The sequence below is a fragment of the Rattus norvegicus genome, chromosome 9 (assembly GCF_036323735.1).
Source record: "Rattus norvegicus strain BN/NHsdMcwi chromosome 9, GRCr8, whole genome shotgun sequence".
NCBI lineage: Eukaryota > Metazoa > Chordata > Mammalia > Rodentia > Muridae > Rattus > Rattus norvegicus.
The window spans coordinates 71,246,124-71,258,920 of NC_086027.1; the positions used below are offsets into that span (position 1 = coordinate 71,246,124).

Here is a 12,797-nt window from a genome sequence, read left to right on the forward strand (position 1 = left end):
TCTCTAGGCCGAGTGTGATTGTTTGTACATGCTCAGCCCAGGGAGTGGCACTATTAAAAGGTATGGACCAGTTGGAGTAGGTGTGTCTCTGTGGGTGTGGGTTTTAACACCCTCATCCTAGCGGCCTGGAAGCCAGTCTTCTGCTAGCAGCCTACAGCTAAAGATATAGAACTCTCAGCTCCTCCTGCACCATGCCTGCCTGGATGCTGCCATGTTCCCACCCTGAAGGTAATGGACTGAACCTCTGAACCTGTAAGCCAGCCCCAATTAAATGTTGTCCTCATAAGTGTTGCCTTGGTCGTGGTGTCTGTTCACAGCAGTAAAACCCTCACTAAGACACTGAGGATGCACCATCAGCAAGGCCAAGAAAGGTTAGGTGGCATTCACAGGTCCAGTTTCCTTGCTAGGAAAGTTTGGCAGTTAGATTAGATTATTTGACCCCCAAATGAGTATTTTAACCCTCCTATACACTTCATAATAAAGAAATTCCAAGTAATTGTATGCCCCTAATTGCTGCGTGTGCATGGTACTTGAGGACTGCTGCTGACTTCCTGCACACAGGTGGTTAGAGGACCAGAAACTGATGTCTGGAGGCAGTTCGAGCTCTACGTCACCTCTTTATTGGAAAAGTGACAGCACAACTTCTTCACATATTTTTTCATTTCTATTACATATATATGATTGGTTAAGTTTGTTATTTCAATATGATATATAATACATGTTATACATGTTCATCTATGTATACTTATACATGTATTTAATATAATATATAACTTATAATTGATAAATAATATATTCTGATTACTCTCCCTTACCCTCTTCTATATTGCCCTATCCTTATCAACTTCCCCTCATACCCTCCCATTTCCTACCCCAATTCATGACGCTTAGATGTTTTGTGGCCTGTTTAGATTACCCAAGGCTCTCACTGTGCCAGAACTGTCTACCAGAGTCTAATCGGGTTGTTGCTGGGTACAGAACAGAAGGGCTGTGCTTCCCCCTTTACTGCTCTGTCAGGAAAGAATAGCTTATCAGTAAGAGGTAAAGCCCCTGCCCCATCCTTGTGCACATCCATAGCTGCTATGAGGTCATGAGTACAATGGCTGCCTTGCCCAGAAGATGCCACAAGTTCACAGCCCTCTCTCCTAACTGTCATGCTACCCCACCCTGCTGCTCACTGGGCCTTACTCGGTATAATGTCTTGCATACTCTTACACACCCATCCATCCTGATGGCTATATCTGGTTTTGGCTTGAGGTTGTTTTGGTTCTGTATTTTCCCAGAAGAAGGAAAGTGAATGTGTCCAAGAATATTTTATTGTAACACCCAAGGATTATTTTTATTAAGTGAGATCTTTCTTTTAACATTCTTCATAATTGTATCGTTTCTCTCAGGATACCCATATGTGTCAAGTTCATGTTTGTGAGGGGACAGAAAGTTTATTAAAACATAGAGACCATGGCCACCTGGTCTGAAAAATGAAAACTTTGCTTTAAAGGTTGCCATTTGCAACTAGCCCAAGCTGGCCAGGAAATCACCAAACACTCAAGTACAAATTACTTCTGTGACTACTCAGAATGAGACGTACAAGTGTTCAAATCTGGACAAGGTCCATGGCATGACGAATGACACCTGGTATCCATAGATCACTTGCCCAGACAATGCCTTATAATTGGCCACCGCCTCCATCAATTCAGCCCCAAAGGAAAATGTGAAGAGTCATCACATTTGGGGGTGACTTCAATGGGTTTCAATAGCTGAGGTTTCGACTTGATAAATTGCTCATTTTCTATTACTTCTTCAAGGAGACCTCTACCTTTAGAAGGAGCCTAGGAAAAAAATATCTGAGTGTGTAAATGGTGAGACTAGAAATAGAATGGGAATGGTCTTGTCCTCAAAGCTGTAAAACTTCCTGCACATTGTCATCCTAAACCAAAACTGAAGAGGGCAGCGGTAGGGAAGAGAGGTTGAACGGGACAGTCCATCCTTCTCCACAACATCTTTTCCTGATAGGGTACTTTCCTCCAAGTGTTTCAACTGGGACTTAGTACTGATGCTCACCAACTGACACCGCCCTGCCCTGACAACTTTGACCTAGTGTGAAAGAATACATAAGGGCCTAGTGCAGATTTATATCAAGCTCTCCTAGCTCTAGGAGATCCATTCTGGTCTATGCATAGCACCTGTACATCCTCAGAAGGACCTTCCTGCTTTGAGGACTTTTCTAGCTAACATTAATGTTTCTTCCATTTCTTCGTTCTGTTTACTCTTAGGAATGAATAGAACTCTTTTTTCCCCCTAGAGAACCCTGGGGCTCAAATTTAAAGTCCAGAATTCAACTTTCCCTTTTGGTTTTAATTTTACTATGTGTCTTAGGGTCTAATAGTGCCCAGCGGCACTTGGAGTTTCTCATTTGGGACATGCCCATGCATGGGTGGGTATGTGTGCATGTGTGTGCACGCACACACCACACACCACACACACACACACACACACACACACACGCACACACATGCACACACTCATGCACACATGCACACACAAATAAATTGCCAACTCTTTCACTCCTACAAAATCCAAGACTCCTTTACATCCCGTTCTCTTAGAATCAGTTACTGTGTATTTGTTCTTCCTCAGAAATGCTTGCTGAGATGTAGGTGGGCTCCCTTTAGATAACACACCTCATATCTCGAATGATTTATTCACTTTCAAGTTCCATGGAATTTATTGCTAAAGGTTGATGTGAACGCTTACAGTTTGGGCTCTAATATAATCTCCCGAGTGGCAATTAATAAATAAAAGATGGCTGCTGTTGTTGACAGAGGATCTAGGCTTACTCAGTTAGTTCTTTTCTTCATGTTTTCACCAAATTTCATGCCAGATATCCCTAGGGGTCGATGCTAAAAAAAAAAAAAATTCTGTAAATTCTAAAGCTTTTACTGTTATCTCAATATTCCCAAACCCCTATGTTGTCTTTTGTTTTCCTTGTCAGAAATGATCTTACTTGATTCTATGTTTTTTTTTAATCGCACCTTCTTGCTGTGCATGGGAGGGAGCGCCTTTTTCTGGATTTAACAGTAGCACAGCCTTAATATTTATGCTTGCAAATAGCACCTGCAATTCGTCCCTGAATTTTCTTGTATTTTTCTCGGTCTCTTCTCAGTTTCCTTTATTGACTATGCACTGTCATCTATAAAATGTGGTGTTTATTGTCTTTGTGTGTATTGTTCACAGTGTGAGGTTGCCTCCTGTAAGTTAATGATGAAACCATGAAGTAATATGTAATTTTTGCAGCTTGCTAGCTTGACTGGGTGGGCTCTGAGGCTAATCTAAACTAATAATTTTGTTTTGGACATGAGGAAAATGTAGGTCAGCTTAATAACCTGGACCATACTCAAGTAGAGGGCCAGTACAGAATACATCCTGAGGTTGTAAAGTTCAAGGTACAGAACAGAAAGGCTGCAGTTGGACTGCCTCTGCTCCGTGCCCAGTGGGGACATGAAGTGTGTAACTTTAACATATACCCTATATTTGCTCATCTACCAATGCCAACAGGGGCCAGGGATTTAGTTTGGTAATAGACCATTTGCTTAGCATACCTAAGACCTCAAATTTGTTTCCATAGCTCCCAAACGATGCCACTGTTCGGACCAATGCCACAGCTGAAAGGATTATAGCAAGTTAATATCAGTAAAAGGCAGGAAGATGCTTGGCACACACTGAGAATGCTGTACATTATGGCTCTTCACATGTTCCAGCAAAGGGGGCAGCATGTGCTGCTCACCCACCCAGTGTGGTCTCGCATGAGACTTATCACTGCCGCCTGGACTTGTCTTATAGCCCTTATCATACACAGTGGAAACTAGAGTCACATCCGTGGTGGCAGTGGGACTGGAAATGCAAACAGGGATAGTGATACTAAGCAATAGAGGTATTTGCCAAGCCTTAGGGTGTTGGTGTGCACTGAAGTAGACACATACATGATGCTCTGTACATGCTCATGTCACATCTGTGGACAAGCTGCACAGTCATTGTTTTCAGAAACATGGTGCATATTCTTGATGACAGTAGTCTCCCTGGTAACTGGGAGGCAGAGGAGTAGCTAGGCCTTGCTAGAACAGCTCGAATGCTAAAACAAAAGCCTTAATGGAATTCTTTCTATCTTGTAAGCAACCATTTGGCTACTAATATTTCCATCACTTAATCTTGTTATTGATAATAAGGACACTGGCTGGAACAGGAGTGGAGGCTGAGGAATGGAGTGGAGAGGAGCAGGCCTCAGGCAAGAAAAGCTGTACAAGAAGAAGATAGTCTATGGTAAAAGATAGGCACTTGAAGCTCTCTTATGGTTTACTTCTCTGTGCAGTGATTGTCTATTATATAAAAAGGTGGCTCCTTTCCTGCATTCCAAATGGAACTTGAATGGGAGCAGCAGCACCAGGAGAACCTCTGTTCTTGCTTGCTTTGCTTTATTCACAGACTAAATAAATTTCATTCACCGTGCATTAATTGTCCTTATGTTAATGTAAAGAATTTAAATATGAAAATTCTAACGATTAGTGGTTCTTGATTTCCAGGCCAACCAAATAAACCAACTCTGACAGTAGTAATAGGTACAGCAGATGAGATGACTTGGATCATACTTAGGAGAAGCACAGAGTGTGTTAGGTAGATCTGAGTCTGGGAAACTTGGCCTGGGAATGGTGGCCACACCTTTGATCTCAATACTCCAGAAGCAGAGGCAGGCAGATCTCTATGAGTTTTTGTGTGCCTCTCTGACTGTATGTGTGGATGTGGAATGTATATTCTCTCAGACATAATCTATTGTAACTTTAGTGACTTTTCAAGTTCACGTGCATGTATACCTGTGTGTGCATATATACACATATATGTAAATTTCCCTGTGTATAAAAATTTAAATACTGTCATGTAAAAGCTTACCACAGCTGTAGAAAAGCTAACTGGAGTTCAGAGATGGCAGCTTACTCCCCCAAGATGGCCCAAGACACTGGCAAAGCTGCAGTCCAACCACCAGTGTTTACTGACTTAATGCAGTCCTTTCTAAGCCGCCCAAACAGAACTATTCCCAGAGTAATGAGTCTTCCCCCATAGCATACTACTCTATCATGGAGAAGGCTGACCTTTCACCTTTTCTCTTCCAGACTCTCCAGGCAAAGATTTTGGTCCAACCCTGGGCCTGAAAAAGTCCAGTTCCTTGGAGAGCCTACAGACTGCTGTGGCTGAAGTCAGGAAGAATGATCTGCCCTTCCACAGACCCAGACCACACATGGTGCGAGGCCGGGGCTGCAATGAGAGCTTCCGAGCAGCCATTGACAAATCTTACGACGGGCCAGAAGAGGCAGAAGCTGGTAAGGCCATATGCCCCCCTAAGTGGGATCTTCATCTCATTATCATCTGCATATTGCAAGCGAAAATGTGCACTTAACTACTGAAAAAATGATTTAAGGAGTACAATTATATTTTTGATATTAAAAGTAATTCATTTCCCTGATATGTTTTGCCCTTTGGCTTAAGGAACATTGGATTGGAGGATGCAATGTGCAATTTATTTCACAGTGCAAACTGGAAAAATATTCTTTCACTTTTTTAGAAGGACCAACTGTCATTTACCCTTAAGGCAGGAGCACTAAGCATGCATTTCTTGGCATTCTTATTTGAATCATTAAAAGCAGCATCAACCAGAGGACTGACTGCATTAATTGTATAGGAGCAGTGGGTTATATTTATACTCAAAAACCTCTTTGGGAAAGAAACTCACCCTGTTTGTTTCCCAGCATGTGGGCTTTCTGAACTGATCAAGGTTAACAAGCTAGCTTTCAGAGAGATTACTGCTTTAGCACATTTCAAGCCTTTTGTGCTACCAGCTAGCAAACAATGTGGCCCACTCCTAGCCTCAGACCTTGCTTCAAGTACCCAGGGCTAAGAAATCCTATCTTCAAAGGGTACCAGTAGCCATGTGGTTCAGTAGAACACGGAATACTTGTATTCCTTCTGTATTTTACATTTTGACGTATTTTAGATGTACTAACGGTAAGTGCCCCTAACCACAGGTATTGATTTTTCTCTCTACAGATGGTCTGTCTGATAAGAGCTCTCACTCGGGCCACACAGCTCTGAATTGTGAGTCTGCCCCTCAGGGAAACCCTGAGCTAGATGATGTGGAAAATAAAGCCAAGAACGTCAAAAAAACAAAAGAGAAGGAGAAGAAAAAAGGAAAGGGCAAGATGAAAGTCAAGGAAAAAAAGCAGAAAGAGGAACATGAGGACACAGAGAGGAAAATGAAGAGGAAGGGCTTCGGCGCCATGCTGAGGTAAGGGCCTGCTGCAAAGGCACTTGGCATTGTTTCTCCTGGCTAAACCACGCCATTGTGTATGCTCAGGAAAAGGTTCAAGGCTCCTCTCATCCTCAGCTATATTTATAAAAATCAAGACATTCGTGAAAGTCAAGGCTATGACTGTAGTGTGTGTGTGTGTGTGTGTGTGTGTGTGTGTGTGTGAAGAAGGCACAAAAAGCCTTTTGGATGTCCTCTGAAGCTTGTGTTGATGACTTGCAGCTGTCATAAACCTGTTGTCAAGAAAGGCCCAACACTCAGTAGGAAGTGTTCCCTGTTTGATCTCTCTGCACAGTGAAAGAAAGAGGCTGGAATTACCCCATCCTTCTGTGACTTCTGATACTCAGATCATCAACATAGTAGCTGTCACCTACAAAGGCATGTGACAAAGTAGTGATGCACCTGGGATAAGGGCCGTCCGATCCTGGCCTCAACCTATGATCTTCCACATCTCAGCCATAGGTTTCATGTATCCTTCCTCCCTTCCTTTCCGACTGAGGCTAACATTATAACTTCCTGAGGGCTCTGCAGGGCTGGGAGGTAAGGTGGCACATGCAGTGGACTCAGGGGCTAACAGCACCGAGCACATAGTCAGAACACAGTTTGCTTCTTCTCATACAGCTGTCCTCTAAAATACACTCCTGTGAAGCTATCGCCTCTACATTTTGGCATCCCAGTACTGTGGCTGACTTCTGGTCATTGGCCAGAGGTTTGCACAGCTACTCCAGTGTAAACCAAAATATATCTCCTTCCTGGACACAACTCTCCCATGTGTGGAACCATGTGAGGGGTAGGATACTGGAAAGTGTTGTAACTTGTTTATTCACGTAAGCACCTTTGTGGATTGTTCATGAAGCTCTTTACTATACGGGTTGCTACTAATGGAGAACATTTTCATGGCTGACTTCCTAAGGACTGCTAGCCCTTAGCTCCTGACCTCAGACAGTGCGCCTAGAGTCTCCTTACCCAAACTGGCCAACTTCTTATATAGAGGCAGAGAAGGCATTGACATACGTAGCAGTGGGGGTGGCAGCATCTACCCTGTCGTCATCTTGGATGCAGGCAGAGAAGCCTCTAGCTATGTACAGCTACCTGGCCTGCTACAGTCACCAATCCCTTACCCCTCTTAACCACTCAAGGGCAGCTTGTTTCCACTCATCTCCCTTCCCCTCTGCCAGTGACGTGAGTGTCATAGCAGTGTCGCTTCGTAAGACTCCTCCATGTGACCCAGGCACCAGCCTGCCTTCCTACCTAGAAGGACTATCCAGACCCTCTCAACATTACACTGTGCTTTGCCATTGTGTCAGGGCAGAAGATCAAAGCACGTTTGCTTGTCACAAAGCAGACAGATTTATGAAATCACTTCCTTATTCTCAGAGGATTTTCTTGTAGCTTGTGTTTACAGGAGCAAGAAGTAAGGTGGAGTACCCATTTCATTACTTTACTACTGTAACTCCCTATCAAATCTGCCCATCTCCATCCTTTTTGCTATGAAGAACAGATGACATCTAATAAATTTGACCATATTGTGCAAAACCTTTAAAATATCTCTTAAAATGCTGGGGGATACAGGATACTAGTTGTTTTCAATGTCAAATCTTCAACTGATATTTTTAGTTAGGAAAGAAAGTTCAATTATCTTATTCTATCTTTTCCTCCCTTCCTTCCTTTTCTTTTCCTCCCTTCCTTCCTTTTCTTTTCCTTTGTGTGTGTATGTACTCTAGGAACTGGAAAGTAACATTTAAGGGACACAAATTGTATAGACTGCTCTGAGCCAACTTGTTGCATATCCAGTGTTCAAACAATGCTGCTCCAGTATGCTCCTCAAAGTCTTTTTATTTGGGGAGGGAGGCAGTAAAAAGGAGTAGCCCTAGCTGTCCTTACTTTGAAAACCCAGCTGGCTTCAAACTCACAGAGATTCATGGTAAAACACCATGACCAATATAACTTATAAGAGAAAGTGTTTGAATAGACTTCAAATGGCTAGGGTCCATGATGGCGGTACAAAGGCGCAGTGACAAGAAGAACCAAGAGTTCATAGATTAAAACTACAATCAGAAAGCACTAAACATGGCAGGATTCTTTTGAATCCTCAAAGGCCACCTCCAGGTACACACTTCCTCCAACAAGGCCACACCTCCTAATCCTTCTTAAACAGTTCTACCAACTAGGAACAAAGTATTCAAACATATGAACCCACGAGGGCCATTCTTTTTCAATTCATGACATTACCTTAGCAGATCTGATGCCCTGGAAATCATTTGACTATCAAAGATTAATATTCCAAATTTGAAGATCAAACATTACGTTACTGATTTGTGAATGAGGGCACATCCCACCTATAGATGAAAGACACTTGGATACCTAAGCAGAAGGTGTGGGCTTCACAAATAGCGAAAGGATTAAAAAAGCATAAACAAGGAACACAAAGTGGATTGACCACTATAAACAGCTTTCTTCCAGAGCTATAGAAGAAGAGACTTCCTTACCATGGTGTCTCAGAGTGACAGGCTCTCTTTTTGATCGGTTACTTTGATCGTTCTGATATTTTGAAAACTTGCCCATTTCTAAGCTTAGTTTGATCATGTAGTACCTAGCACACGTACCACATTCTACTTTTAGCCTTCTTAAGGAGTTCAACCTGAAGCCATGCCTCATAATACTCTCTACATGGCCCGTGGTCTAATGACTCAGTGAGACACATCTTTCTGCTGGCCCTGAGCTGAGGCCTGAGTTTCCCCAGAGAGCCAGGTGTAATCTCAAGGTCTTAGAAGCAGAAATGGAAGGTATGAGAAGCAAAGGTGGTGCAAAGTAATGCAGTATTATTGCTATGAAAATAGACTGAAGTGAACATGAGCCAACGGATGTGGGTGGCTGTGTAGGCTACAAAGGATGAGGAGATGGCTTCCCTCTGGCCAGCCCTTGAATTTTCACCCATATGCATTATTCAAGCCCCTAAGATTGTACTAATTGCTTACAGTATCAATGAAAACCAGCACAGTCATTATCATAAGTATTATTACTGCTTTTACAATGTCACAGTAATTTATAACGACAAGTTTCCTCTTCAGGGTATTAAAGAAAAAAACAATGATTTAGCTGTAATGATCTATAAATATGAAAGCTACCACAGATTCACAGGGCCTGTATCTAAGACTGTCACCAAGTTAAACACTGACTACATTTTCTGTTACGTGGGTAGCTCTGTACTCGAGCCCACTAGACAGGGCCAGCTCTTCCCCCTTTTCCCAATATGGTCCCTATCTCCACATAGCTGGAGCCACAGGCCCTGGGTCCTCCAGACACACAGCACCCTGCCTTTTGTTCGCTTTCACCGCACTAACAAAATTAAGAACTGAGAGGTGATGTTAGATTTTTATCTTCGGTATAAAAATAGCAACTGTTTTCCATAGCCTTTTGCATCTGCGTTGGTGAGCATATTGGAGTCGCTGCTACACGCACGCTCTCAGCAACAGAGAACACAAAAGCTGTTACCCTTAGCCAACAGATTTTGCTTTAATTCTCATCTGTTACTCACATGCTATTGACTTAGCTTCTTTCTTATTTAAAAGAAGATTGATTGCTCTAAGGTTCTCTTAGAGTTAGATGTGACTTAAATATGCATTATTTTCCCCATTGTCTGCCCTGCTCTAATGCATTCCTGAACATAGGCTCTGCCGGTAGTGTCTGCAGTTTTTCCATGGATAGTGGCGCCTAGCCAAGGAGGGTCAGTGGGGCCTTAAATCCTGCCCCCTTTCCTCATCCTACAACTGTGGGTGTTAGTGGTGGCCTTCCTTATTCTTGCTACTAAACAGCCAAGTGTTTTTACTGTACCAATATTAGCCATTCCAATCATGTTGATAGTACAGAGCAGAAGAACTAAGGTTATTTCTTAATCTCACCCACTCCTGTTCCTGCTAGAAAAGCTTTGAGGGGTTTATGCCATTCATCTTTCTACCCGTTGTCTGGTTTATATGTTGTTATGATTTGCTGATTTTAAATTATCTCCTTGCATGAGTCAAGCTTGGCTCTTGCAAAGGCTATAAGTTATGTGGGAAAATGCTCAACTCCAAAACCTTCCAACTTTGGCAGTTACCTTATAAACTCTGTTTACTTGTTGCTGGGAGAGACCTTTGATGGCTTTGCTGTTAATCTTTTGCTGCAGAAAATTTTGATACAGACAAAGACAATGTTCAGGTCCTTTTCACGTTACCATCTCTTCGTGTTAGCAGCTCATCCAAGGATTCCTTCCCTTGAGATGGAGATCACTAAGAGGCAGATGACAACATCTGAACAAGGCTTTACTGGGACCTGCACTTGAACACAGGGTGGTAGCATGCAGGATAGGGCTCCAGGGATGCTCTGAGCAAAATTCACACAGACAGAAAGGCAGCCACATTCGGGCACACAGGAGGCTGCTAAGAAGGAGGTCAGGATTTCTGCACATGCTTTGCCAGAGTTCTGCTTTTGGCTCACTGGTGATCTGCACATGCACATAGGATTCATCTGCTCCCTGCTCTTAAACAGGCCAGGTGTGTTTGCTGCCACCAATGCAGGAAGGCATATGCCTGTCATCTTCTGGCTTGTATTTTCAAGGCTAGAAGGAAAGCTTAGGGTGGGGTCAAGCCAGCAACTCCTGTATCTGGTCATCAATGGAAACTTTTACCAAATGCAGCTTGCATTCAGAAGAAAACCTTGATGTGAGATTCAGGATCCTCACTGATCTATCTCAGGTCAAAGCACAGTCTAATCATTGCTTCATGATCTTCCTTGGGTATCACTGTTGTTCAAGATATGTTTCTACGGAAGGGATAGCCATGGCTCCTGTAACCAAAGGGCAAAGCTCAAACCCGTCAGTAGACAAGTTCAATGTAGTCAGTACCAAATACCCTTTGGCCACACTAATGTCACCTAGAGTAGAAAAGCCAGCGAGCACCTTCCTGATTTCTCGGTTGTTTAATAATCCTGTCAGTCTCTCATAGTCCTTAAATGAAATGAAATTGTTCATGTTTCAAGCCAGTCCTTTTATATAACACTTTCTGCTGTCTTCCTTAAGAGTCTAAGTCACTCTTCAAATCCATGAACTGTCAATTTGTTCTGGACACTAAATAAAAGGCTTGAAGTGGTATAAGTTCATTTTCCTTGTGTGTGTGTGTGTGTGTGTGTGTGTGTGTGTGTGTGTGTGTGTGTCTGAGTCTGTGTCTGTGTGTGTCTGTGTCTATCTGTATCTGTGTACACACATGTAGTGAATGCATACATGTCTTGTTGAGCTTTCTGGTGTGTGTATGCACATTATGTGTGAAGGTTCACATATAGGAGCCAGATGTTGATGTTTTCTTACTTGCTCTCTACTCATTTTTTCTTGAAACAGCATGGAGTTTACCAACTAAGCTACACTGAACACCCCACTTCTCAGGGATCCTCATCTCTTCTCCTCTAGCACTATGATTCTAGGTGTGTGCTCCATTTTTTTCTTTTCATGTAGGTGCTGGGATTTGAACTAAGTTCCTCATGCTTGTTTAGCCAACATTGTACTAAGCCCATCTTCTAGCTGATTAAGTTCATTTTTCTCTACCTTTTCTAGGCTTTTGTCCTAAAGGAATTGTGTTTAGTTAGATTCTTCCCCATAGATTATCAAAATGTATATCATGCTGTTAGGAAGGTTTTTAATTTTGTCTGCTTTAAATTTTGTTTGCCCATATTCATTTTATTAATAACATTTATTGACTACTTCATCTTTACCAAATACATTAATAATCATTCTTTTGTTTACTCACCAATATGCATTAAAGTCCTGCCTTTAGATGAGGTGTTGCCCTGGGAAATGGATAGCAAGCAGTGAAACCCCAGCTACCATCGCACTTGCCCGTCATAATAAAGGAAAAGTCAACGATAAATACGGGTTTCTCCTGCTGTGTTTAGTACAAAACAAGGAAAATGTCACATCAACATACAAGCTGTTTTTAACTATGAAGTACCCAGGGAGCAAAGGGACATTCTCCAAGACAGCTCTGGCACTCTGGTACAGAGCAGCACCTTCTAGACTAACATAATTCTGAAGGAGAAGCCAGACCATGGCTCCTACAGGATTTACATCCCAGAAAAGGTGAGAGAATAGAGAAGTCATGCCTGGTGCAGAGAGGTGAAGGTGATTGCAGACCACAGTAGGCGCTGTGGGGAGACTGAAGAGGGGCTAGCATCCTCCCATACTGCAAGTGTCTGCGGCCTAACAGACTGTGTCCCCGAGCTTTGTGGAATTTTCAGCAGATAGATTATTTGAACAGTGCACACTGACACAGAAGCCAGCTCACTTTTATTTCTTTTTCTTTTTCCTTTCCCCCTCTGCAGCATAGGAATGTAAGGGTTTTCTGTAAACAAATTTTATAACTGCAACAAAAAGCAGCGTGTAGAGTTCAACAAACGTCCTGTATGCAGAGCCCTGCGG

The 12,797-nt window shown here is 42.7% G+C and overlaps 1 protein-coding gene across 3 annotated transcripts in view; it reads left to right on the forward strand.

The window, feature by feature from the left end:
• Window positions 1–12,797, forward strand: part of Pard3b (par-3 family cell polarity regulator beta) — a 1,028,687-nt gene that overhangs the window by 713,766 nt on the left and 302,124 nt on the right. For all 3 annotated transcript variants that reach the window (XM_039083322.2, NM_001191808.2, XM_063266952.1), the window contains 2 exon segments: window positions 5,163–5,369; window positions 6,094–6,331. In XM_039083322.2, the coding sequence (XP_038939250.1) occupies window positions 5,163–5,369; window positions 6,094–6,331 (445 nt within the window).